This window comes from Crocodylus porosus, unplaced genomic scaffold (assembly GCF_001723895.1).
Source record: "Crocodylus porosus isolate Cpor-Errol unplaced genomic scaffold, CroPor_comp1, whole genome shotgun sequence".
Taxonomy (NCBI): Eukaryota; Metazoa; Chordata; order Crocodylia; family Crocodylidae; genus Crocodylus; species Crocodylus porosus.
In genome coordinates this window covers 143,570,895-143,598,889 of record NW_017728886.1, presented here as the reverse complement: position 1 = coordinate 143,598,889, position 27,995 = coordinate 143,570,895, and the positions used below count along the sequence as shown (strand labels likewise).

The window sequence follows — 27,995 nt, the reverse complement described above, 5'->3', positions numbered from 1 at the left end:
TTAATAGACTACAGTATAGTGTAAATATAACTTTTATATGCACTGGGAAACCAAAAAATTTGTGTGACTCACTTTATTGCGATATTCGCTTTATTGCGGTGGTCTGGAACCGAACCCGCAATATCTCCGAGGTATGCCTGTAATATTACTAAATTTGCTTACATGGATGGATCTGAAAACCTGGTACATGACAGAGCACAGAAGGCAGAGTTATCCCATCGCTGCTGTCACTATACTTTATACAAAGAATGGCCTTAGACAGAAAAAGTACATCTGACGTTGAGAATTTTTATGCGTTTCCTTTTTTTTAGAACAATGCCATGAGGATGAAATGAGCCTAGTTTACCAAACGTTACAGTGATGGTTGTTGTCAATTTTATTGGCAAATTATGCCCTCAAAGAAAGAAAGAAAGACAAGGTCAAAGAATATTGAATAGATTAACTTTAGGGGCCACGTGCAAATAAACATTACGGGTGGAGAGAGCAATGGCTTTCTGCCAGGAAAGACTACCTTGCAATCTTCACATATTGCCTATTTGTTAAAGATGACAGAAGCTCCCTTATGCATGCATGTCACATAGCTGGACACTGGTTAAAAATACTGCAGGTGTCCTTACCCTTACTTATTTTAACAGTCTCCAATTTACCCTTGCTCATTTGTGGCACCTTACATATTATACAAAAAAAAATCCCATACAAATCCAGGCCAACATGAGCTAAATTCCCATTTGTGGAGCAGTTGCAGATAAGCATGGTAGCTCTTTAAAGGCCTTCTCTGTTTCCCATTGAAACCTGATAGGGTCTGACTTCACTCCATTATTTGTCTGCTGAGAGATCTTCTCTGTAGTCTACAACTATGGTGTCTTCCATGTTTTGATCACTAATCCTAAAGTAAACAGCGGTGTACCCTAACAGAAAGCAAATTCCACAGATTAGGGTGTTCTAAATACCAGTGTTCTGCCACAAGTCCCCGGAAGTTCTTTTCCAAAAACTGCAGCATCTAACTAACTGCTGCAATGGGGCTGGCTCTTGTTACCAGCTTGATCAATCCAGATGTTTGAGGATCTTGAAGACTGTAACCAACATTCTAAATGGCTCTTGGGTACAAATAGTGAGAGTGTACAACCAGAGCCAACCTGAGCAGGGTGTGGGGCCTGGGGCAAATCAGCCCATGCGGGGCCATGCCCCCACTCCGATCCCACATGCCCTGGACCCAAAATAGCCACTGCCGCCATCGGCAGTGGGGTGGGAGGGGTAGTGAGCAGCTGGACACAAAGCAAGTGGCGTGGAGTTGTCACAGCCGCTCTGCCCAATGGGGCCCCCCAGTACACAGGGCCCGGGGCAGTTGCCCCAATTTGCCCCCCTCCTAGGGACAGTCCTGTGTACAGCTGTGTACAAGCTGGTATGAGCTTGCACAAGTCCCACTGACTGCAGTGGAGTTAATGGTCATTTACACAACCTGATAACCAGGGATCCTGATTTTCTCAAATTTAAAAAAAATCCCCATTTTTCCATGAGCCTTATTTATATCCCTAGTTGTGAACAAGATCAGTCCCAGTCAAAATGGTTTTCCACTTCGATTCACCCCTTTGCACTGAGCAGCTGTTATTTGAAAACAGGATTGATTATCTCTGTGCTCTTGGCCATGTGTTTTTTCACTTACTACTGTTTCCTTTTCTGGGTATTCCTTTGTGGCTTTTCTATTTCTGTTCAGTGCATCTTAGACAGCATCTTACCTTCCTGCCAAGTTTCTCCCCACAGCTCTCAAAGCCTGTTCTTTTTTCATAAGCAATAAGTAGACAAGTATAAAGAAGAAATGGGATGAGCTTTAAGAAAAGAGAGGAGATGTTTGGAACAATACCTCTGCTCACTTTCTGTCTAGAAGAAAATGTGAAGGTATAAAAACAGTGATATAATTCTACTTGGATTTGCCTCCTAATTCCAAATTTCTATTTTACCTTTAAGCATCTCTTTCTGAAGGAACAGCAAGTCCCACTCTTGTAACTGTAGGTGCCTACAGTGTTACTGCAAGATAGGAATTTGCTTACACCAACTCATTTCCTCAAAGACAAAAGCCTATAGCTGGGAAATATTTGTATAGCAGTAAATACCGTATAACCCTCAACTGTATGAATTAATCTGTCATTTTATCACTGCCTTTAAGGAGCAGGTGTCGGCTGGCGTTATATGCAGTGGCAGTCTCACCATGCAATGCAAGTCAAAACCTCTCAAGTCCAACTTGTGCAGGAGAAATTACTGTAACTAACTGACTGTGTCCGCTCTGATTACCTTGATTGTCCCTTAGAGTAAAGTTGGGGTTGTTAGCTGCCTCAGGAGCCAAGCTGTAGTAGAAGTGCTGACCCTCCTGCGGGTCATCTTGGTCTACTGCACTCACTGTCTGAATGAGCTGTATGGTGCAAGAACAAAACAGAAACAGATTGGTAACAGTTCTGACAGGGAGACGCTGCTTCAAAATTACAATTTCAAAACAAATGATTGCAGTATTTGGTTAAGACCATCTTGCTGAGGGCCCAGAGAGAAATAAAAGGAACAGCCACAGCTTGATGGACTCCATTTTATTTCACTGCAATTGGACAAGTCATATTAAAACAAAGAATGATTTGATTTGCCTAAAATAGTGGACAGCCTCCCACTCCCCATCTCAAATCAAACTTGCTTTTTATTGAAGTTCAGAGATGCTCAGAAAAGAAGAGCCTATTTTCATGAGATGTCCAGTCTCATTTCCTAGTGCTAAGATTTAAAACGAAAGCTTTCAGACGTTTAACCTTACCAGACCGCTAATGAATTATTTGACCAATACTGAAAACATTTTGGCTAAGTATAGGTAGTCAAAAAGCCCAAGGATGAATTGATTCAGTATTTGTAGGTTATTCTAAGATGTCTAGATTGAACTGATAAGCCAGTGAACAGGCTTTTGATTCTGGAAATGCAGCCACATGCCTGCAGTGGCCCAAGCCAGAAGCCAGGGTACGCCTGAGCATGTCTCCCTGCTCCACTGGAGCAGACAGCTTTGATCAAGGCTAGCCTACCCACCCTGTGAGAGGGAGTTTGTGGGGGAGGTGCAAAGCATCCTGGGATGCTGGGGGACTGTGAGTTAACTTGAATCTAGAGGGGATCTGGGACAGAAGTTCAATAAATTGAATTAACTTAAATTAGTTAAGTCAGATATTACATCCATCCAGGTTTATCTTAAACCGGTTTCAGCCACTTTGAAAGCAGTTTATGTGCACTGAACTTCTGTTGCATTACAGATTAGAACTGGTTTCCAATCACTTATACTGGTTTTTGTTTAACTTCAGTCCCCAGCCTTTAAGGTATGTTTCACAGTGAAAATGTTTTACTTGGCTTTAAAAGAAACAAAAAAGATCATCTGCAGCATTTTATATATATTTTATATAGAGAGATTCACTGTGTCTCATTTCTAAGTAGGGGTACACAGATGAAGATTTTTTGGGCTGATACCAATGGCCGATTATTGACCAGCCATATCAGTTGATACTGATCCGATTGCTGATATGCAGCCCAGCATCTTGGAGAACAGCATCCAGCCAGTAAGTCTATTGGGAGGAGAAGGGGTGTTGAGGAGGCAGATTGAGACCCCCGTCGTGAGGGAGGAATGGGGTAGGAATAGGCAATGCCCAGCTGGGGTGTGGTAGAGTGCAGGATGGAGCCGGTGGCTCATCTGGAGTGCCTGGGGGAGCAGGGGGGCTCCTGCCACTGTGCACATCCCCAGAGGAGACAAAGGGACATGTGCCCCACCAGATCTGTGTACGGGGCAGATGCAGGCTGCAGCCATGTGCTTGGGGCTGGGACTGTGCCTGCCTCTTCCTAGCAGCTGTGCTTGAGCCGGGTGGGGTGGTGAGAGGTGGGCAGCAGTGGCACTGGGAGGGCTAGTATGGGGTGGGGCTAGAGCCACCTCAAAATTTGGTGTAGCCCCTTCCCAGTGCCGTCCTCCCTGCACCACTCTACCCAGCCCAAGTGCAGCTGCTGGGAAGAGGCAGGCACAGCCCAGCCCCGCCCCGAGTGCACAGTGGCAGCCTGCCTCCACACCATGCACAGATCTGGGGGGCACATACTTCCCATGCAGCCCTCCCCACGCCCCCAGCTGGGCATTACCTGCCCCAACCCTACTCCCTCCCTCACTGTGAGGTTCTTGATCTGCACCCCCCCCATGCTCCTTCCTTCCCACAGACTTACTGGCCAGACGCAAGTCTCCAAGCTCCCAGGCTGCACTCCTGGCTGCATGAATGCTGTGGCTGCACACATGTATGCAGCATTTATCAGAGATGTTATCAGCCACATCAGCCAAAAAAAGCTGATTGCTGATAATGTCAATTTTCCTTTTATTGGTGCTGATACGATATGGACTGATGTATTGGTGCAACTCTATTTCTAAACGATGTTTGTTCCGTATGTTGGAACAGTATTTAACTGTGTAACTTTTAGTACCATGACTTTAATCTGTTTTTGAATACAGAGTATAAACCTTCCTCCTCTGCCTTTATATTCTACCTTTAATAAAACAATGTTCAGGGTTCAGAAGAATTAGTAATGGTGATGCTGTAGGTGATCTACTGTTTAAAATACGTTGGATGAAATCATGGCTCACCAAAATCAATGAAAATAGTTCTATTAACTTCAGTGGAGCAAAGAGGTAATCCTTAATTTTTAATTCATTAGGTTATTCATATAGAGTCAACAGTAAAACTAAAGCAAACAAGAATTACCTTAAGCTAGAAAGATAATAATAAAGTTTGGAAATAAACTAAAATGGAAGCTGATTCACAGCCAAGTTGTACTATCCTTATTCATACTGACTTTGTCAAGTAGACTGATGATTTTACTAGAGATAAAAGCAGAGTAAGCTACTTCACAGCATGAACAAGTGTAGCAAAATCCATTTCATTTAGTTTTTAGGCAAGGAATACTTCTCTACTTCATTTTATACTATTGTATTTTATTTTCTGATGAAAAATAAATGATGATCTTGGGCAGCCTTAAATAACACATCAAAACTGATGCTTCTAACTTTTCAAAATGGCACAAAGGGATTTAACTACATGATTTCAGTTAATCTCTACCAGAATTGCATGTTTAACTTCTCACATGCTATTTGGAAAGTCTGCCCTTTAGTGAAACTTTCTACTCCCAAAACTAAGTAGCAATTTTTCTTTGCTGCCTAATTAGAAGGCTTTTTAAACATAGGGGGCCAAAGGTACTCTTGATATAAAGGGACTTACTTCAGGGAAGTCACCACAGCTATGAGTCTGGCACAGTCATTTCAGGACAGCCTACAGTGGTGAATAAGCTTAAGAAATTTAAATGAAGCCAAGGGTGGGTCATAAATGTTGTATGGATCATTTTTTTCTTCCAGAACTGAAAGTTGGTCATCCCACTTTTAAAACTAGGTAATCTAGTTTTGCCTTGGGGTCCCAGTTTCAAGTTCAGCTGCTCCTGAGATCAGTGGCCAAACTTCCATTGATGGCAGTGAGTGAAAGGTCACCTCTATTCTGACACTGTGCTGCACCCTAGAGCACCACAGGGTTGCAACTCCCCCACTGACTCCTGTTCTTTGTGCACCCAATCCCAGAAATGAGACAATTATAGGCCCCTTAGAGGAGGCCATATGTGGGCATCGGTGAGCTTGCTTGATAAAGAATGCATGAGGGTAACATTTAGGGTCGTTCTCAGGGGTAACATTGCCTCATTGTGGAGTGAACAGTCATCGTGTACTTCATACCAGTACTCCCATGTATGACCTGGAGATGATGTAGACTAGGGCTGTGCAAAGCTTTGGTCGCTAATCTGATTTGGTGGAGATTCGGCCCAATTCGGTGGCTGAATCTCCAAAAACGAATCGAATCAAGAGACCCTTTAATCTCTTTGAATCATATCAGAATGCTCTGAATCGATTTGGAGAGATTCAGAAAGATTCAATGATTTGGACATAGACACTGGGGTGTGTGAAGCAGGCTGATTGAGATCACTGTCCCATTTAGTTGATTCGGATCACTGTCCCAGTTTGATTTGGCTGATTCAGTGCTGATACGGAGAATCAGTAATTTGGCCATAGACACAGCTTTAAATGTTTTTTGTACATACCTTGAGGTACAGGTGTTGCTTGTGAATGATGAGATGGTGGGGCAGATGGAGCATCCCACAGGAGCATGGGGCAGGCTCCCGCATGGCCCGTGGTGAACCCGGAAGTGGGCTGGAAGTACTTCTGGTCCACTTCCAGGTCTGCCATCATACCCCCCTACAGCACCCCCAGTTTGGCGATCGGCTGCAGGGGGACCCCAGGTGCCCCCCCCAGACCCAGGAGGCAACAGTTGCTGAGCTGGGGGAAGGTGGGGGAGCAGTGCAGCACACTCCCCGGTGGACTCAGAAGTGGACTGGAAGTGCTCCTGGTCCACTTCCAGGTCTACTGATGAGTGTACTGGGGACCCTCCTGCATCCTGTGGGATGCTCCATCCACCCCAGCATCTCAGCATTCATGAGCTGCCTGGTACCTAGAGCTATGTAGAAAAAAGACTTAAAGCTGCGTCTATGTCCAGACCATTGAATCTTTCTGAATCTCCTTAATTGATTCAGAGGTTCCAATTCAGTTCAGAGAGATTAAAGGGTCTCCTGATTTGATTCAGATTTGGTGATCTGGCCGCTGAATTGGACCGAATCTCTGCTGAAGTGAATCAGCGACCAAAGTTTTGCACAGCGCTAATAGACACAGCTTTAAATGTTTTTTCTACATACCTCAAGGTAGCGTGGGGGAAGTCCCCAGCGCACTCGGCAGCAGATCTGGAAGTGGACCAGAAGCACTTCCGGTCCATTTCTGGGTCCGCCAGGGAGCATGCCGGGCCCCCTGCCCTGCACCCTACCTGGCTCAGTGACTGGTGCCTTCTGGGTCTAGGTGAACACCTGGGGTCCCCCTGTGGCTGACTGCTGAGCTGGGGAGGGGGCTGGAGGGGCCCCCCAGTGCACTCGGTGGCAGACCCAGAAGTGGACCAGAAGTACATGTTCGGGTTCGCTGCTGAGCATGCGCCCTCCCTCCCATGCTCCTGTGGGACACTCCATCTGCCCCACCATCGCAGCGTTCACAAGCTGGTACCTCAAGGTATGTAGAAAAAACATTTAAAGCTGTATCTATAGCTGAATTGCTGATTCTCTGAATCAGCATCGAATCTTCAGATTTGGATTTGGCAGAATCGAATCGGGACAGTTATCTGAATCAATGAATTGAATCACCGTCCCCGATTTGGGCTGAATCTAAATCGAATATGGCCCATTTTGCACACTCCTAATGTAGACATCCCCTTAATGGAAGTCTGGTGTGGAATATGGGTACCCTGCTGAAGCAGCCCATGTTCCAAGGACATGGTAGAGAAAGAAAGAAATGGGATTGTGGAGTCATCATGGCTTATGTCAGAGGAGTGATCCTTAATTTATAAACAAGTAAATGAATGGAATCTGGCATCTTATGTTAGAAACTCAGAGGCTTGAATTCTTGTAGATTTGCCTTACAACTTCATTCTTCGGAGGTGGATGTATTAAGTATCTCCCTGTGTGGGGGAGTCTCCTGTACGTCACTTTTTGGGAAACAAACTCTATCTGTCATGTCTGAACACTAACAATTCCATGAGAACACTAGTGATTCCATGACACTTTCTTCTCCTTGTTGCTGTTGTGCTACATGCAGTTTGCTGGCACCATCCCCAAAGATGGCTCATTTTAGCAATGAAGTGAATCTTGCCCAGAGTTTGCAAAATACCTTTGATCTAATGATGGGGATAAAAGGTGCTGCCTGTGTTATTATTGTTAATATGATATACTTCTGGAAAACAATGAAACCAGTAGAGGATACACATTGAAGAACAGTACTGTCTGCTGCTGAACAGAGCTCTGGTAAAACACTAATATTCTGTATTACAAGTCTCCTCACATCTCCTCCTCCTTTTCTTAGCTTCTAATATGTCCTTTTGAATGCAGTATCTCATGTAAGATAATGCTCATCTCTCATACACAGACATTGTCAGGACTCCTCACCTGGCCAGCTTTTGCATTTTCACATACAAAAGCTTCATAGAACCTGGCAAATTCAGGAGCATTGTCATTCACATCCAGGACCTTGACTGTGACTGATACACTGCCAACTTGTGAGGGGTTGTCTAAAAGAAGGAAGGAAACAATTAAATACAGGGAATATGTAGTCACTGGACAAAAGCAGTGCCTTACGCTACCAAAAGAAAAGGAGACTTAGATTAGCTTAATTGCAATAAGTGAAATTATTTTAATTATATTATGTGTAGGTTGTGGACACTGAGACTAGGAACAGGCATTCAAAAACCCGAGGCAGAATCAATTTAAGTTATGCGGTTTTCTGTAAGCAGCATAGGTCAGAACAGTAGTAATACCAAGTCCCAGACTGAATTCTAAACTCCTCCATGGATCACAGCTTTTTGAAACAAATCTCTTTTGGGGTGAAAAATCTTCATCCTGGTCTCAGTCCCAAGTAAAATGTTTAGAACATTTGAGAAGTTGCTCAAGAGTTAAGATAGGGCTGCAACGATTGGTTTAATTTTGTTTAGGATAAGAGAATCCTGAATTTCTGCAGGAGTTTGGACAAGGTCCTTCCTTTGGATTACCTGGTCTACTCTTGGTTCTGAAAGCACTGGGATCAAGAAGCCTTTATTTAAAAGCATTTTGTTCTACAGAGCATTCCTTTTTTTGTTGTTGCAATTTTATAATGCTGATGATTTTTGTCCTTTATAATTAAGAATTTCTGCTATAAAACCTTTTGATATTTTTGACAATTGTGTCCAACAAATATTTTTGTTCAGATTTGAGGACTAATGTCAATTGGGATAAAGAAGAAATATAAAATTGAAGAAAAATTAACCAAAGTTTTTTCACTGAAATTTCAATTTTCAATAAAAAGTTTCAAATTTTGATTGTATCATTTGTGAAAATTGTGGTGCATTTATTAATTAGCTCTATGGCTTGAAAACTTCAGAAGAGCTGAGTTTAGAAGACATAAAGCCAAATATTATCAGCATTAATCAGTCCAATAAATAGGTTCATATACAGTCTGGAATTTTTTAAAAGCTTTATCTACAGTAGCTCTATTGCAGGTGACATGATACATTACAGAGCTAATATCGTTAAATGATTTTACTTTTCACTGGGTTCTAATTTAAATCTCTAGGTACATTTACTCATTTGCTCAACTGTAGAGTTGACTAATTAGCTCTGCAGTAAAGCATCACTGTGTACACATGCGCCCCTATTACAGCACAGTGAATTAATTACAACTACTGTAGAATAGTACTATCTGGTAGGGCTGTGTGAAATTTTGGTCCCTGTTTTGATCTGGCCTGATTCAGTGGCTGAATCTCTGAATCTGAATCAAATCAGGAGACCCTTTAGTCCCTCCAGATTGGATCAGAACCCTCCAAATCAGTTCAGAGAGATTTAGAAAGATTCGGTGATTCAGACATAGACACAGCTTTAAATGTTTTTTCTACATACCTCAAGGTACCAGGTGGCTCATGAATGCTGAGATGGTGGGGCAGATGGAGCATCCCACAGGAGCATGGGGGGCTCCCCAGCACACTCAGCAGCAGTCCCGGGAGTGGATCAGAAGCACTTCTGGTCCATTTCCAGGTCCACTGGGGAGCATGTGGGGGGCTCCCCCTGACCCCCTGACTCGGCAACTGGTGCCTCCTGGGTCTGGGGAGGCACTTGGGGTCCTCTCGTGACTGATCACTGAGCCAGAGGGGTGTGGGGGGGCCCTTGCGCACTCCCCAGTGGGCCTGGAAGTGGACTGGAAGTACTTCCAGTCCACTTACGGGTTTGCCACTGAGCATTCGGGGGGGGGGGGCCATGCTCCATCCATACTCCATCCACCCCACAGCATTCATGAGCCATGCCTCAAGGTATGTAGAAAAAACAATTAAAGCTGTGTCTGTGGCCAAATTGCTGATTCTCCAAATCAGCATCGCATCTTCAGATTTGGATTCGGCCGAATTGAATTGGAGGCAGTGATCTGAATCAATTAATTGAATCACTGTCCCCAGTTCAGGCCGAATCTGAATCCAAATCAAATACAGCCTGTTTCACACACCCCTACTTTCTGGGATAAGTACTATCCTACAGCAGAGTAATGTGTTGAAATGTACATGTAGATGGTGACCAGGGCTGACTGGGGCACGAGGGTACTACATTGTGGGAGCTGCCTGCCTGCCTGCATGCTGAGCTGGGATGGAACAGCCCTGGGATGACAGGCTTACCTCTGAACTCCCTGGCAGCTGGGCTTGTTCTGCCCTCGCTCTGTGTACTGTTGTCTCAGGCACATGTAGAAACACTGTGCCCAAGGGCAATAAACTCCAGTGCAAACTGCACTGGAGTTTATTGCTATGTGCTAATTACATGTGTAGATGAACCCTCTGACTTGCCATCTATCCATATATGTTCCTTTGCTGCATCTGTCATTGTGACATACGAATGTCTCATTTATAGAATTGCTTATACTCAATTAACTTGCAACTAGAAGCCTTATTCATGGGTGCATACTAACACTGGCAAGTTAAAAACTAGATGCTTAAAGAAAATACTGTTCTGCATGATGTGGAAAAGGAAAATTCCATTGTCTCATAAACATTATGGAACCTAACTTTTGTCTGAAGAGAAACTCCTCAGGGAATGAGCCAGGGGATGTTGTGAAAAGGATATTCACCATTGCATTGTTCTGATTGTCTTAGCACTGCTCTCTGCATAGCTGCAATTGAACCTGTGGGTTCACAGGCCTGCAGGGATTTGAAAATAAAACTAAGGACTGGTAGTGTTGGTGTAAGGTCACTTCAGATATGTGCATGAAGGGTGTGTGTATAATATAGGAGCCCTTACATTGGCTGTACATTAGTGGAGTGGGCCATCCTTATATCTGAGTGATCCTCCTGGCTTGAGTCAGTAGTGTAACTGTAAGGAATGCAACCAGGGCACCAGCCCTGGCTGCTGACTTACCAAGGGTACTGGAAGTGCTTGTACATGTGATGGGGGTTTAGTCCTCAGCGTTTTAATTTTATGTCCTCTAAACTGAAATGGTGGGTTTTTGATTGAAACTCACAGTTTCATGTTATGGCAAGGGGCCTGATCCATTTTTTTTTGTTGGAGTCAGAACCTGTCCACAACTGGGGGCTGAGCTCCCAGAGAGCTGAGTGGTCCCTGAGCTCCAGGGTCCACGGTCCATCCTTCAACGGAGGGAAGGGAACAGTTGGATTGGGCTGGGTGCTGCCTCCAAACTGGGGCAGCGCCTCCAAACTGGGGCAGCACCTCCACTAGCAGCCTGCTCGGGCAGCCCTGGGGGGATACCACCACAATGGAGAGAAGGACCGGGCCCCCCACAGATATGGGGCTGCTCGGCCCACTGGCGGCTCACCCCCTCACTGTGGTAGAGGCAGGCAGGCTCTGCTGAAAAAAAAAAAGATCAGGTCCTTCGCCATTTTTGCTTTCAGTAGGCACCTGCTGAAGGCTGAAGCAGTGGGGCCTGATCCTTTTTTTCTGTGGAGCTTGCAAACCTCTCCTGTGCCCAGGGGTCGAGCTGACAGCTGCTATGCATCATTGCAAACTAAACTACATCTGGATGTAGTTTGGTTTGCAACGATGCAAACTCATCTAAAACCCACAAAACTGTCATATGTGTAATGTGTGACGCCGTTAAGCCACACAAATGACATTTTCATCATGTGTACAAGTGTCCAGGGAGAGCAGCTCTCATGTTTCTGTCTGCTGCCACCCAGGGCTCAGAAATGCCCAGTTATGCCTCTGGCCTGAGTAAAGTGCCAGTTTCAGAGCAAAGCAGATGCACAAGATGATCAGGCCCCTATATCTCTCTTAGGCAACCCCCTGGGAGCAAAACAAGCCATTCTTCCTCACTGGGAGTATCTACATGTTCATTAATATGCTGTAATTATGGGCTGTAATAACAGGTACTAACTTAATGTGTCATAAGTGGTGCTACTATGCAGTAGAACCAGTGCATGGTTTTTTTGTGACGTTAATGCATAGCAGACTGGAAGGCCGTTTCAGGCTCAAATCCAGGAAAAACTCCTTCCCAGTCAGGGTGTCCAATCTGTGGAATAAACTCCCTCCAGTGGTGGTGCAGTCACCTACCCTGTAAATCTTCAAAAGGAGATGGGACAGTCACCTTGCTGGGGTCAATTGACTCCAGTTGTCTTTTCCTGACTAGTGCAGGGGGACTGGAGCCGATGATCTACAAGGTCCCTTCCAGCCCCTAACAACCTATGAATCTGTGAACCTGAACATGTGACTGGGTTCTATTTAAGATGCGATTAACAGACAAATTGCTTGCAACAGGCAAGTGTTCTGTTCTACAATTTCACTTTTAAGTTGGTTTTTAAAGTTTTGATGTTTAAGAACAGCAGTCTATTTGATAGACTGCTCTGTGCATGTCCTTTCACAGTATCTGATGAAGTGAGTTTGGGCTCATGAAAGCTTATGCATCTCTGATTTAGTTAGGCTATATGGTGCATCTGTACTCTGCCTTCTTCCTGACTCCAGACTAAACATGGTTAACTATTTCCCTCTACAAGGATCACCTCCTGAAGCTAAGAAACCAGTCAGTGCTCAGCCAACTGAAAGACTGCCAACAAAGGTCCTAGAGAATGTTGAGCAGTGGCAGTTTTTATTACATCCATTGGGAAATGAATGAGAAGACAAACAAATGTTGTGCAAGATGCACAGCTTTCGCTTTGTGGCTTAGTGAGCCTTTTACTTTATTTCATGCCCTGAGCATTGATGTTCATATGACCTTTTACTCAAAATTTAGCTTAGGTCCTCCTTAAAATTATCAGATTCTTTGCTGCTTTGTTTTGCTAAATTTATGCCTTAGGTAAAGGGGAATCTGAGCTGAGTTTTGGTGCCTATAAAAACCTGAAAGCCTGACAAGTTTCAGCTCCTTTGGCATTTGGTTACCAGAGGTTCACAAAATATTATAGCCAAGGCTGACTAAATAGCAGGCAAATGATAATGACATCCACTCAGTACTGACCCAGACTGGATTGAAACCAGGAAACAAATTATGGAAAATGCTTATAAAACTGCTGCCTTTGCAGCACCTGCTTTTGTGAACTGGTTCTCCTGGAGAATGTGAGGTTTTTCACAGAATGGTATTTCAAAAAAACTTCACATAAATGTCTTGAATACTAGTGATTTGAGAGAAAACCACTGAGCATTCAATGGCCAAACCCTGCACATGTCACTCTGTGAAAGGAGTATAGAAAATGAAATGTGGTATTCACTCTTTAACGTCAGAAGTTCTTCTTCAGACAGTTAAAGTGGCTTCCAAAGCAGTGCATCAAAAACACTGAACTGAAATCAAACTGTCCACTTTGCCTATCAGATCTCTCTAAATCCATTTAAGCTCTCCATTTCCTTACTCAGCTCCATAGCCATCACAGTGATATTGTGCCAAGAAATGTCTTCCCGGTCAAGAGGTCTTGCAGTCATCAGTGCTCCTGTTGTAATGTCGACATAAAAAAACCTTCCAGGATCACTGCTTCTATCAATTGAGTATCTGCAAAAGTACATATTAAAAACATTATTCAGACTTTGTAGAAACACTATGTTATAGTCAAAAAAGTAACTTGCCAACTACAGGAGGGAGACTGTCATATAGACTATATTTGTATTCATCTAGAACCCATTCATGCTCTGACTGACTTCTATAGTAACAGTAGAACCTGGATCATTCATATTTGGGGAGTTTGCAACCTACTTACAGCATTTACCCGAATCCAAGATGCTTCTGAAGATAAGACAAGCCCCCCAATAATTAGAGTATACATTTGTTATAATTTTCAGAATCTAGAGAATCTAATTATTGGAGCATTGTCTTAAATTTGTTTCCTGTCCCTGCTACAGTAGAGAAAGCAGTGGCAGGGGGCAGAAGGGCAGTAGGGAAGCAGAAAGTGGGGCAGGCAGTAGGGGGGCAGGCAGTGGAGAGGGCAGGTAGTGGAGCTGGACCCATGAAAATTGTCCTCCACACCTTGTCCCCTGCTGCCTATCTGCCCCCTCCCTGCATACATGCCTCCCTCTGTAGCCTTGGGTCCCCATTTTCCCAGTCTCCCCTGACTGCAGCCTCTACTACCTTCTCTGCTCCCGCAGCTTTGGGCCCCCTGTCTCCCCCTACCCTGCAGCCTCTGTCTCCTGTCTGCACCTTTCCAGCCTGCCACTGTTCACCCTTGGTTCACAATAGCTCCTTCAGGCTTCATCCCCACCACAGCCTGGGACATGGAGCATGTGTTCGGTTCTTCCTCCACCCGGTCTTGTAGTAGTCGTGACAGCAGGAGCTTGGGCCAGGCCCAGAGCCATTGCGGCTATGGGGCTGGAGTAAATATATCCTCTGTGCTCCTCCTTTGTGCAGCAGGGATGGAGCCTGATGGAACCATTGTAAAGCAAGGGTAAGTAGTGGGGGCAGGAGCAGGTCAGACAGGGGGAAAAGGCTGCAGGGTTTGGGGAAACAGGGGAAGAGGGCCCCAAGGCTGCAGATGGGCGTGGGTCAGGGGGGTGGGCAAGCAGCAGCTGAAGCTCTATCCCCAAACCTGGGTTGTGGACAAAGTCAGAACTGAAACTGGAGCTGCAGCAGCCACCTGTCTCCCCCCAACCCCCAGCCCCTGCTGCCTTGTACTTGAATCCAAGATGAGGGGCTTTTCCCCTCATGTTAAATGGGGGGCGGGGGGGAGCCTTGTCTTGGATTTGAGTAAATATAGTAATTCTCAGTGGGTTGCCCAAATGCGGAATGAGCCACTCAAGTGTTTGCTGTGGTTTTCATTTCAAAGGGCATTGCTTCTCCACTCAGCTGGTGCAGTTTAGGGGTCTTGCACAGCTGATCAGGGAGGCAGTGCCTTTGAAATAAAAGCTACAGTGAACAGCTGGAGCACCTTGGGAGGACCGATGCAGCTGTCTGCTTTGGCACTGTCTATGTCCAGACCCTTCATAAGCCTTCACAGTGGGTGGGTAAAGAATTAAATCCTGTGAAGGGTCCAGTTTGTACAGTACAGGTTTGGAGCTGTAAGGAACCAGCAAGTGGCTCATTGTTGGCTGAAAGGCACAGGTTAGAAGAGTGTGGTTTGGCTTATGCCATTCCAACTATGTTGCTTAGAAGCAAGAATTTTTAAAATTAATATAACTATATCTTTTGCTTTGATACCATTATAGCCGAATTAAAGTACTTCACATGGGAATAACTATTTTCCTTCTTACAGAAAGAAGCCATGGCTTGTTGAGTGAAGGATGCGGGCTACATTTAAAGGACAAAGCAGGTTTTATTGCGAAAAAAAAATATTAGGCCAGTACTTGTTATCCAGGCCCTGCTTCTTCATAGGCCCCATGTTGCTCCAATGGTGCTCTGTTTTACACTATGTATGTATTACACATCACTTTTTACATAACCTCCTTCCAGCTACGAGTTAACATTTCCCCCTTTCTCCTTTTGAGCAGCCATTTCCAACCTAGCCATCTCCTGTCTATTCTTTCACAGATGCTCATGTAACCTTCCACTTTCTGCTTCCTTCATTCACTAGAATAGGAAATAATTTTACTTTACAGAAAAATTATGTAATTGGATGTTTGATATCCCCTATTTCTTGAGACTGGGGAATTATTTTACTTGAAAAACAATATATTTTAACTACATTCTCCAAAACAATTTAAGCATTTTGACTGTATAATTAATTATCATATAGATAATGAATTCAATTTAATTCCCAGGACCATCAGCACATTATAAATCACATGACCAAGAATCACTTGTAACCAGCATTACCTAATTAAGTGTATAAAATGCCTTTATGTTGATACAACTGTGACCACTCAACGGGGGCTATAGAGGTGTAACAATACAAGTATAAAAAACTATTACAACTTGCTTGTGGAGACAAAGCTCAACTACTAAAAAAGGTAACGAAGTTAGCCTTAGCAGATGTGCATGATACTACGTATTTTAGTTTTTTTTTTTTAACTCAGCTATTTGTACATTTGATCCACAAGTGTTAGGTTCTCCATGCTGGAAAACAAGAAAATCCTTTTGCAACTATTATAGGGTGATAGGTTTCCTTTTTTAGCAGAGATATTTCATACGCACTTAGACTATGGTATTGGAAAAGACACGTGGTCCAGCATCCTCCTCTCAGGAGTGCTCTGCTCCAAATATTTCATAAGCCACCCTACTCCCCTCACAGTGAAGCTAGATTAAGGTACCTATGGTAAGAGTGCCATAGGGAGCCATTTATTCCTGACACTGGATGCTCAGACTGATGTACAAGGGTCAGTATCTTTTTTGATATAATGCTAAAAAGGGTCTTATTCCACCTTCCATGTACATCCCAAACTTGTACAATTTTGTGAGAATTTTGGGTAAGGAAGGAATTCAGAACTGGTTCCAATTTTTTGCTGCAATATGCAAAACTAATCTTACAGTTCTAGTAAAGTAAGATGCTCCTCCTCCTCAGACCACCTCTGCAGGAGGCAGGCAGACTACTACAAACACTGTTTCATGCAAATATGGGGCTGCAGACCTAAGTTGGCACTCCTGGGCTACAGACAGAAGTTACACATAAACTGGTATAAGTGATCGGAAAGTGGTTCAGATCTGTAACACATCAGAAGTTCAGTGCGTATAAACTACTTTCGAAGTGGCCAAAACCAGTTTAAGATAAACCTGGATGGATGTAGTATCGCTTAACTGATTTAGGTTAAATCGGTTTATTAAACTTCTGTCCCAGATCCACTCTAGTTTCACGTTAACTCGCAGTCCTCCAACATTCCAGGATGCTTTGAACCTCCTTACACCCTCCCCGCCTTGCAGGGTGGGCAGGCTAGCTTTGCCCCAAGCTGTCTGCTGCAGCCAAGCAGGGAGGCATATTCTAGCATCCCCCAGCTCCTGGCCTGGGCCACTGCAGGCATGTGGCTGCATTTCCAGAAGCAAAGTGAATGTCTGTTCGCTTGCTTATCGGTTCAGTCTATGCAGCTTAAACTAACCTGTGAAGACTGAATCAATTCAGTCTTGGGCTTTTTGACTGCCTCTACTTAGACTGGTAGCAGGCCATTGCTGTTTGAACTTAGTGCACAAGAAAAGTATGAGGAGACTTGTGCTTAGGCTGTTTCAAGCTACAGCAAAAGACTCTTGCCCTTTACTCATTTCATGAATCTACCCAACTGCAACAACAATTTCCTCTCAGTTCATTTCCAGTGCTGTGAGCATCAACTGAGCTCAGAACATATCCTTTTCTGACTCCCATTTACACCCATAATAACCTGCATTTCCACAGATACATTATACGTTATGTAAATGGGAGAACTTTTTTGCCATTTGAAATCAAGAGCTTTCTCTGTAACGTAATGAAGCTTTACTTTTCACACTGAAATAAACAGTAGATCAAACCACATTCGTTTTTTGGTTTCTTTCTTGTTCAGGATGCTGACCTAATTTTTTTGCAGATTGTAAATGTTGGGCCACTGGTCTTGTCCAATACAGTAGTGTAAGTTCCTATTAAATTTCTCTGACAAAAATGTCACCTTCATGTCAACTACAAAAGGATTTTCTTGTGTTTCAGGATGGAGATAGAAATACACACGGCTAAAATGATGTAGCAGCCAGCTCTAGTCTGTAATGTAAATTATAGTAGCTATAGCTAACTACCATAGCTAGCTCTACTCTACTATAAAGATAAGAACTATATCTAAAGTTATCGAAACAGAAAATGGAGCAGTATTGCAGATCACAATTCAGATTCTTTCACACCATTACTGCTGTAATCCAGAATGCTCCTTTTGGATTTAATATGGATTTCAACCACTAACAGCAAAAAATGCTGAATCAGGCCCATTATTCTAAATGTTTTTCTTCCTGAGATTAAGACAATCAACACAATACACTTGCTGTAAGCCTGATACTGAGACAGCAATATGATGTACAGTGCAGGGGAAAGAAAACACTGTAAAAGTATCAGCCTTTGAAACACACTTTTTTCAAGAAAAATGGGAACAGAAGAAAGAAAAACAGACTTTTTTTTGCTCTCTCCTTCTTGAATAGAGATATTTCTGAGTTATTAGATTTATTAAGGAAATATACTGGAGTGTCGCTACATTTTGCTATAATAATCATTCTAGTATGAGGGCTATAAAAAGAATATTCCTATGACAGTTTAAGGCCAACTAGTATCTGAAATGTAATATGGCCCTGTGATTAGTGGTGCAACATTAATCACTGATGTCATGAGGCACAGGTGGAGGCTTTGTGTGGAGTACCATGCACACTTTCTCCATTAATAATAACTGGTCCTCCATACCGACTTCTATTGTACTGTTTAGATAATCTTCCTTAGTCACCCCACAGCATGCTATATTTCCAGCAATCAGAGCTGTAAACTGTGGGAGTCCAGGTGCTAGAAGCTGGGAATATAAGTGGATTTGAGAATTCCCATGTGTTTAGCGAGGACTTGTTAAATGTGCCCTGATTCTTAACATTTATTTTCAAATCTCAAGAAATGGTGAGGCAGTTACTGAATGGTGTCACTAAATACTTTTTTCTCTCCTCCCTTGTCCTGTACATTGCAAAGTCACGTATACCTGTGCAGTCTGTTATGATGATGATCCTGCACACACTTTGCCTGGATGAAAATGACCCTACAGGATATCCAGCAATGGAGAAACGAGAAGTAATTGTTGCATTTCATTTATAACAGCAAATTTTCATTTGCTCTCTTTTCTGGATTTCTTTGCCCTAACCATTCCTATTTGTATTTACAATGTGGTCCAGGATGAGAAAGAAAGAAAGAAAGGTGTGTGTAAGAGAAAGAAAAAGAAAGAATATAATATGTATTTTATGTGCTTCCAAGTGGAAATATATTTGTTTTTGCCTTTGGTGATGTTTTTGTATTTCTCTTTTAAAATGTTTTTTCCTCGTGGGAGTTATCTGAAAGTCCCTGGGGAAAACTCAAGACCACAGTGTATATAAGAACAAATATGTCTACTCTCTGAGTGTCTGCACATATAATTTTAAGCAAACATATACACACATTTTTGCAACTGCAGGTTCTGGACTACCCCAGAAGTAGATGAGAATGGCAAGACTTTTGAGTTTAGGACTGCCAGACTGAGGCAGATTGAGTCTAATGTCTTTATAGATACTGAACAACTGATGTTAGGCTGTGCTATGAGAAGTTCAGAGCAGCAAGATAAATCTAGTAATATAGGCAGGAGTTAGAAATATAATAACATAAGAAAGAAAGAATACATTTTAGAGAGAGCACTTATATGGAAGAATAGTATACTAAGAACAATAGGTTTTCTGTCTATTCAGGTTCCCTACTGGAAGCCTGTAGAAATACGCCTGCAGGATTTAAAATTATAGTAACTAAGCTTCTTGAATGACCACTGTATTTCTTAGCACAGATCCTTGATCCAAACAGCTGAGCTTTCCCAAGTGGTAAGGAGCACAGGAATAAACAGAGTGTTTCTTAGGATAGAGAATTTTTGTAATGTGTTAAGTGCTGTCATATTAACATGCAGTGAACTTATAGTATTCTCAAAAATGCACACACAAAATAGCCTCAAAGAAAAATGGCCCTTTCACTATTATGGCTACAGCACCACTCCAGCCTTTGCTGATAAGTCAGACTTAGGCACCACAGAGGAGAATCCTGGGGCTCTTTTTTGTGTTCTAGACATGAGGTGCCCATGCATCAAATGTAATTTATTTTCCTCATGGCAATATTCAGCTCATGAACAGGAATGTCACAATATATAATTTAGTGGTTCATGCATATGTTATTAGTCTCCATTCTAGCTGTTCCAAGCTTATTTGTATATATGAGTCATTGACAAAGAGGGGGTTGCAAGTAAGGGTGGTGTTATAGGTTACCTTAAAACTATTCTAAAGGCACTTAATATAGGAGCATTTATGCATTAAAGAGTGTTAAATAGTACTAAGTACCCTCTAAGCACATTAAAGTTATGCCCCCTTGGGTAAGGTTATCTTTGAGCCATTGTACTTAGCTAGAGCTAGGGTATGGTTAGTCTGCTCCACAGAGATAAAACAATCCATTTGTAGTCATTCAGCATCCCAGGATGCATAGCTTCTAATCCCTCTACTCCTGACAAACTTTCCACCCTCCCAAGATCTACTGCCAAGGGGGTGGAACTGGCCCCAAGCCAACACCTCTACCAGTGGGTACTATCCCAGCCCACATGGCACCATCCTGGCAACTCCAAGGACCCTAGGAGATCTGACCGGGGCCCTTTGGGTACCAGGGCCCAGACATGTGGCCCTCCCCTTAGAGGGCTATGCCTTTGCTCCATATCTGGGCTGCTCTCCCCTAATCAGGAGAATTTTAGGGGGAGTATGTGGCTTCTCTCCCCAGCCTCCGATTTCCTGGGATTGTGGGAGGTGGGGGCCAAGGAAAGGGCTGCCTAGCGCTGCACATGGTAAGAGCATGGAGCCCAGGGAGGGATGCTTCCCTGAGGTCTATGCTGTCTTTGCACTTAACCCCCAAGACACTACTCCCAAAGGAGGAGTAACGTTCTGTCTTCTGGCCCCACACCTCTGCTTGCAGGTGCTCTAGTGGCAAGTCACAGTTGTGCAGGTCAGCGATGGCATTAAGCCTTACCCAGCGACTGCTCTGAAACTGCTCTAACTTTAACACTGCCTAGCATTCCACAGATTTAGAATGGTTTCAAGGTAACCTGCAGCAGCTTAGGATGTGCACTGAAACAGAACAGAAGAAAGAGAAGAGGAGAGAGGTGATTATTCACAGCACAACACTGCAGCAGATTCTCAGTGGAATTACCAGGGTCTTCAGTTTCCTTTAGCTGAGGATTTCTCTTACCAAGCACAGTGGAAAGACCTCTGAATTATACAAAAAGGACAAAACTTATGGAAAAACCTGATTGAGTTGTTGGTCACATCAGGGTCCTTGGCAGAAATGATTTGTATGGTGGTTCCAATCTCTACATCCTCAGGCACTTCCACAAAATAAAAGCTGGGTTCAAACACAGGTGGCTCATCCACATCCTCCACACTGATGTGTACAGTTGTAGTGTCCCGGAAAGGACCCAGATTCAGGAAACGCATTTCCAGGTGGGGGTTGGCACCTTCAACTTTTAAAGTATAGCTTTTCTTGCTCTCAAAACTTAAGGGCTAAAGGAAGAAAGTAAGACAGGTTGAACACACTTCATTAGAACACCTCCCTTTGCTTCTCTGAAATAAAGTATTTCTCCCTATAAAATAAATCATTATGCAATCTTCTTTTTTCAGTGCTCCATCACATTCTGAGGTTTTATGTCAGATATCGGGGACAATTATTTTTAGATGGAGACAAGAACTAAAATAGCAGCTGTATTAGGAGGAAGGTTCTTTGAATAATGAATTTTCTGGTTTGGCAGCTGAATGGAAAAATGGCTTGAGAATTCATTTTTGGATTACAGTGAAATCATTAAACACAAAATATTTAGTTTGAACCCAAATGCAAAATTTTCATAGATTTCATAGACATTAGGGCTGGAAGGGACCTCGGAAGATCATCGAGTCCTGTTATGCACTTGTGAGAAAAAACAAATGAAATGAGGTGCTAGAGTGACTGAGGTTTCTTACCTGGGATGTGGGAGAATGAGATTCTATCTCCTTCTCTCCCTGAGTGGCTCCCATGCCAATGTCACCCTAACCTGTTGATGTTGTTTCATGTTGTATAAAGAACTAAACATTCACTGGAGCAAGGACTGGAACCCAGCTGCCCCACCAAACTATTGATTAAAATCTTTCTTCTAGGCTAGAAGTGGATGTGAACTTAGGTCTCTCACCTATCAGGAGAGTGGCTCAACTCCAGGGCATTTTGAGGTAAATCTCTTTCAGTCCAATGTGTTAAAGCTATTCCATTTTGTATACATGACTGAAATATTCATTGAGAGAGAGAGAGGAAGGCCTCTCCAGCCTGATGTTTAGGGTACTTTCTTGGGTTCTAGGCCCTGCCCCAATAAATGTTTATTTATCCAAGTAAAATGGCATCAGCAAGAGAGATTGAAAACAACCTAGCCCAGAACACCATATAGCCTAGTCCAAGGGTCAGGAACCCCCGGCATGCGTGCCGAGCATGGCACACAAGGCCATTTTGCTCAGCACACCACCACCAGCTCGGACTCTAAGCAGCTGCTGCCAGACATGGAGCCCAGGCTGCTCCCAGCAGGCGGCTGGGAGGCTGCAGGCCCTGTTGCAAGCAGACTGGGCTCTGTGGGCCGGCTGCAGCCGGGAGGCTGCAAACAGCTGCTTCAGGCTCCAGCATGTCGGCACTCCAGTACCTTTCAGGGTAGACATTGTGGTTTTTTCGGCACTCCGGCCAAAATAGGTTGCCAACCCCTGTGGATAGAGCACTCTCTTGGGCAGTGAGAAGATCTGGGCTCAATTCAGAAACAAGAATTGAACATTGGTATTCCACATATGGGTGACCAGGCTAAGAGGAGAGCACCTCCTCTTTCTCCAGAAGTTTTTGTGAACTGAGTCCCACAGCTGTTTTTTTGTTGAGTTTTTTTCATATGAAACTATTTGATGAATATGGATCAACCCACAAACAGACTGGAGGTGGCCGGAACTGCATTTTACAAATAAAATATAAAAGATAGCTAACCCCCCTCTCCCCTGACAACAGGGGAGATCTGTCTTGGCATCACACTGGCAAGGCAATAGCAGTGCCCTTATCTCCCCTGCTTCACCTACTGCATGGTATAGTGAGTTCTTAGTGTTTTTGGTATTGTGCATAGTAATTGCATGAGAGGGGTTGAATTAGCAATTATTGAGATTCCTTGGAAAATTACTGATTGTGAATTTAGGGAACTGGACTTGACAGATTTCTAGTCATATGTTCCAATGAAGCAGTTAAAAATATTTCACTAAATCAGGTTCTATTCATAAATACAGTGGATGCAGTGGCGACTGCAAGTTTATATGAGGATGGATATCCTTCTGAACATTTTATGTCTTACAGTTGCAATACCTAAACATTCACAAGCTCTTTACTTTTAAAATCTGAGAAGTTTCCGTGGTGAAAATCAGTACAGTTAGAATCCCCTTAAGCAGCACAGATCCTGAGCCAAACAGCTTTTATGTGAAATCGGAAAGTGCTCCATTCTCAGACCCATATAACATGCTAGGCATATTCCCTTTTGTTATAAGAAATGCTTTAAAAATCTCATGGATTTTCCCGTGCTTATGTTTTTCGCATGCCTTAGATCTAGGAAGGTATCTTGCGTAGGTGTTGAATTTATTCAGGATACAAGCACATAATCAAATTGCTTCAAGACATAGGGAAATGGGAGGGGGTGCACGGGGGTGCATGTGCCCCTCCCCCGATGGGGCTGGTGCCCCCCCCCAACAGCCGACACTGATGCTGTCGGTAGGGCTGGTGCCCCCCCGACAGGGCCGCCACCTTTGGTGGCTTCTGCAGGTGCCCCCCCCGATTCAGGAGGCACCAGTCACTCATGCTTCAAGAAAAGCTACTGTGTGATATTGGGATTACTGTTCTTAGGCAAAAAAAAATTAAAACCAGCTTGAATGGGAAATTGTGGAACAAAAATCACCCACAAACTGGATTGTGTTAAGTATGGTTGAAGTATGGTTTAAACATGGACTATGGATTTTTCATTACCTAGATTCATTTTTGTGACCCTTTTGTCCCTATGGTTTTAATGCTTGTTTGCTTGTCTCTTAGTAGTGGCCCCACCCCTTTCTCCCCTATTCCTCTGTCCTCCCCACCATGTCTTTGTATTCTAATTTCTCTGTCCTTCTTATACTCTTCTTTCTGCAGGTCCTTTTACAACATCTGAAATAAGCTTCAGCCTACAAAAGCTTGTGATCTCTCTCTCTCTCTCTTATTTAGCTTGTTTATAAAAGTGCACATCTACCTTACCTTTGGAATGTTATAACATATCAACTACTTTACGGTAAAATGCCTATGTACATGTTCTTACTCTGTGGGAAATGTGAGATACCTAACTCTTAGAGGTGTGCAAAATGGGCCCTATTCAATTTGGATCACTGTTCCCGATTCAATTCAGCCAAATCCAAATCTGAAGAATCAGTGATTTGGACATAGATACAGCTTGAAATGTTTTTTCTATATACCCTGAGATACCAGGCATGGCTTGTGAACGCTGCAATGCTGGGGTGGATGGAGTGTCCCACAGGAGCACAGGGGGGCCTCTACATGCTTGGCTGCGAACCCAGAAGTGGACTGGAAGTACTTCTGGTCCACGTCTTGGTCTCCCAGGGAGTGTGCTGGGGCCCCCCCTGCACCTGTCCCGTCTCGGCAATTGGCCACAGGGGGCCCTGGGTACCCCCCCCAGACCCAAAAGGCACCAGTCACTGAGCCAGGGGAGTACGGGGGGACGCCCCCAGCATGCTCCCTAGCAGACCTCGAAGTGGTCCAGAGGTCCAGAAATGCTTCTGGTTCACTTCTGGGTCTGCTGGCAAGCATGCTGGGGAGCCTCCCACGCTCCTGTGGACACTCTATGCATCCCAGCATCGCAGCATTCACGAACCGCCTGCTACCTAGAGGTATGTAGAAAAAACATTTAAAGCTGTCTCTATGTCCGAATCGCCGCATCTTTCCAAATCTCTCTGAATTGATTTGGAGGGTTCCAATTTAATTTGGAGAGATTAAAGGGTCCTGTGGTTTGATTCAGATTTGGAGATTCGGCCACCGAATCAGGCTGAATCTCTGCCAAATTGAATCAGGAACCGAAGCTAATGAACGTAGGGTAAGTTATCCCACATTGTTGGGTAGAAACATACATAGGGCCAGTCATCAGGGAATACAGAGTACACTGTAAGATCATACCCTCAACCTTGTACAGTGTCATAGTAATTTTCCTGTTCTTGGTGCACTATTTCCTCTCAATCTTTGTCATTCTTTTCTGTTTGGAGGAGTAATAATAAAACGATGATATTAGACGCTTATTGGGTTTGGATGGCAGGGCACCCTGAGCCAGCACGGGGTAGCTGCTTGGCCAACAAGTGAAGTTGGAGGTAGGGCTCCACCTTCCAGCTCAGAAGGAGTAAGAGCTTTAAATTTAGACATGGTAAAGTTTTTAAGTGCTTGGAGGACTTCAGGTGCAAGAGATATGAAGTGCTATACATTTGCTGCTTCCAGCTGTGTACTAGCAAGGTAGGCAGAGGGAGTACAGGGCAAAAATTGATTAAAAATGTAGGTTGAGTGTTCTTGGGGCAAAGGTTTTCTCTAGATGACTTTTGGATTAAAAGGCTGTGGACTTAGCTCCAGAAGTGTTGAAAACCTATTGTGCTTGCACTAACAAATACTATTTATAAATACACCTAAGCCAGCTCTAGCCTACTGTCTCCATTACTGCTACCATGCTCCATTTCCTTCCTACTGAAATGCAGTGCACCTTAGTTAATCATAACTCATTTGGTTTTCTCCCTTACCAGTGTGGTCCTGGGAAGCTCCTGGGTATGCTGGTTACATGTGCACCCAGACGGCAGCACATTGAGCCAGACTGGAGCACCCCTGGCTGGCAGGGAACTCAGGGGGTAAGCCTGCCAGCCCAGGGCTGCTCCAACCAGACTTGATGTGCTGTGGAGGGGCTGTGGAGGGGCTGGCTGGCTTCTTGCAGGAAGCCCCACACTGAAGCACCTTTGTGCCCTAGCCAGCTGGATCAGCATCTACACATACACTGGTGTGCAAAAAAACCCTGCAGCTGGATAGTTCTTCTATTGACAAATGGTACCCTGCTGTGGAATTTATTAGTTTTGTGTGGCCCTAATAGGATGTTTACTGCACAGTTAATTAGTCAACTGAACAGTAAAAGTGTCTTGTGTAGATACACCCTGATTTAGTTAATCTATAAGGTGCAAAATTACCCTGCCTTCTGCCTGATTTCAGACAAACATGACTAACTATCTCTCTAGCAGTTACTTGCCATTCATTGTAAAAAAAGCAGGTAAATGTATTTACATGAGCAAACAACAATTATTATACATCAGGTAAAGAGTGCTTAACCTGAAGCCATCTAAATACATAGGGAGGAAAGACACGGTTATATCTCCTAGAAACTTACGTAAATAATCTTGAGTTAAACACACTGCACTTATCCTAAAAAGCCAAGTTATAAAAAAAGAACAGTAAAATGCATGGAAATACTTAATAGCTATAAAAACAAATATATCCTGAAAGGCCAAACATTTAAAGTGCTTAGGGTAAAAAAAACAAAACAAAAGCAAAAACAAAATAAGTCAATTTGAATTAATTTATCTTCTTTCTCCATAAATACCAGAATTGTGCAATCTCAACAGTTTTGTCTCATGAAGTCATATATCTGGATTTTGCTCTGAGCTTATGGCTGGATTCCCTTAATATTTCCTGTGACTTCACTCCTTCTCACTCTTTTCTTCTACAAATCTGCGGCACCTCCTCCTTTCCTCACATTTCCCATCCACTCAATTTAAACCTCTTCTCAACACTCAGTCAGGATATGCTCTTCTAGCTACAAAATGCATTGCCTCTTTGATGTGCCCTCGGTCTTCTCTTTGATGTGAAATATGCTAGTGAGAAATTTCTGAGGCAGTAAATTATGACTGTAGCCTTCATCCTCCTTCCAGCTGCCTACTCTGCTCCACAGAGAGGTATAGTGCGGATGAATCATCAGGAGCTGCTGTGATGAAGAGAGAACCAGGAACACTTTACTACCTCTTCAGCAAATGCAAGAACAGTCCCTACTTTCTGAATGGAGAAGTTGTAGCCCTCTATGTAAGTAGCAAAGCAAAAGCAGGGGCAAGAGTGGGGCTCTACCTACAGCAACTGACACTGGGTTTTGAAAGGCACCCTGAAGAAGGTGATCATAATTCTTGCAGGGTTGTATCTGGAGATAAGCAAACTCTAAAAATGCTGGTTTTAGCTTCAGCTATAATTGATAACTCCAATTTTCTAGGCTTGGTTTTGCTTTCAGCTATCTGAGCAGCATTATCAATCAAGATTTTCTTTCAGAAATCTATCTTTTGGAGAAAACAGAAAAAGGCAGAAGTTTAAAATTTAAAAAAGACTTGGTCTTGTTTTCAGAATGGTTGGGGTTTTCATTTTTACCCCTAAGCATTTCTTTCTTAGTAGAGATTGTAGACATCCTTTTTTGTAGGGTGGATCTAAAACAAAAGTGCACATTTCATTCTGGATGCAAATTTACTAGCTTTACCCTGGGCAGAAGCAAAACCCATAGGGCTTAACACTTCTGGAATTCTGATCTCTATGAGAACAGTTTCACTATCTGGAGTGGAGAGACTAAAGATTGTAAACAAAAACAATACATATGGTATTCCACTGCAATAGTACACTGGGCAAATAGATGTTATGAACTGTCACAGCACTTTATCCCAATATTGTACAGACATACAGCTTTATTACATGGTAGGTTTAGGTGGCTCCTGGAGCTCTTAATCTCAGGACAGATTGCACATTAACACCTTTTAAGTGGCTTAGGGCCTTGTCAGACCTGACATTGTAAGCAGAACAAATATTAATCAGCTTAGTGTTGTTCAGTTTAGTGGAACAGTCACACGTAAAGCTAAGAAAACTTCTCTGACTGGCCCTGACCTGCACAGCTATGACTTGCCACTAGAGCAGGGGCAGGCAAAGTTTGGCCCGTGGGCTGGATCCAGCCGGCAGTGGACTCCATTTTCCAGCAGCCCCTGTCCACATCTGGGACCAGTTCACAGCTCTTCTCTGACTCTTTGCAGTGGTGACAATGTGGTCCTTGTCACGGAGGCACTGGGGTGCTCCGTGCCTAAGAAGGAGATAAGGTGAGCTGCCAGTCACCAGGGCAGCTCAGGTGCTGATTGTCAGAACTGCCAATCACCAGGGCAGCTCAGCTGCGGGTTGCTAGGGCAACCAGCCAGTCAGGTGGCC

The 27,995-nt window shown here is 43.6% G+C and overlaps 1 protein-coding gene across 2 annotated transcripts in view; it reads right to left on the bottom strand.

Annotated features, from left to right (window-relative positions):
• CDH20 (cadherin 20) overlaps positions 1-27,995 on the bottom strand; it is a 183,735-nt gene that overhangs the window by 10,265 nt on the left and 145,475 nt on the right. For both annotated transcript variants that reach the window (XM_019542101.1, XM_019542109.1), the window contains exons 8-11: positions 20,979-21,232; positions 13,473-13,609; positions 8,062-8,183; positions 2,290-2,407 (exon numbers count right to left, since the gene is read on the bottom strand). In XM_019542101.1, the coding sequence (XP_019397646.1) occupies positions 2,290-2,407; positions 8,062-8,183; positions 13,473-13,609; positions 20,979-21,232 (631 nt within the window). The remainder of the gene's footprint in view (positions 1-2,289; positions 2,408-8,061; positions 8,184-13,472; positions 13,610-20,978; positions 21,233-27,995) is intronic.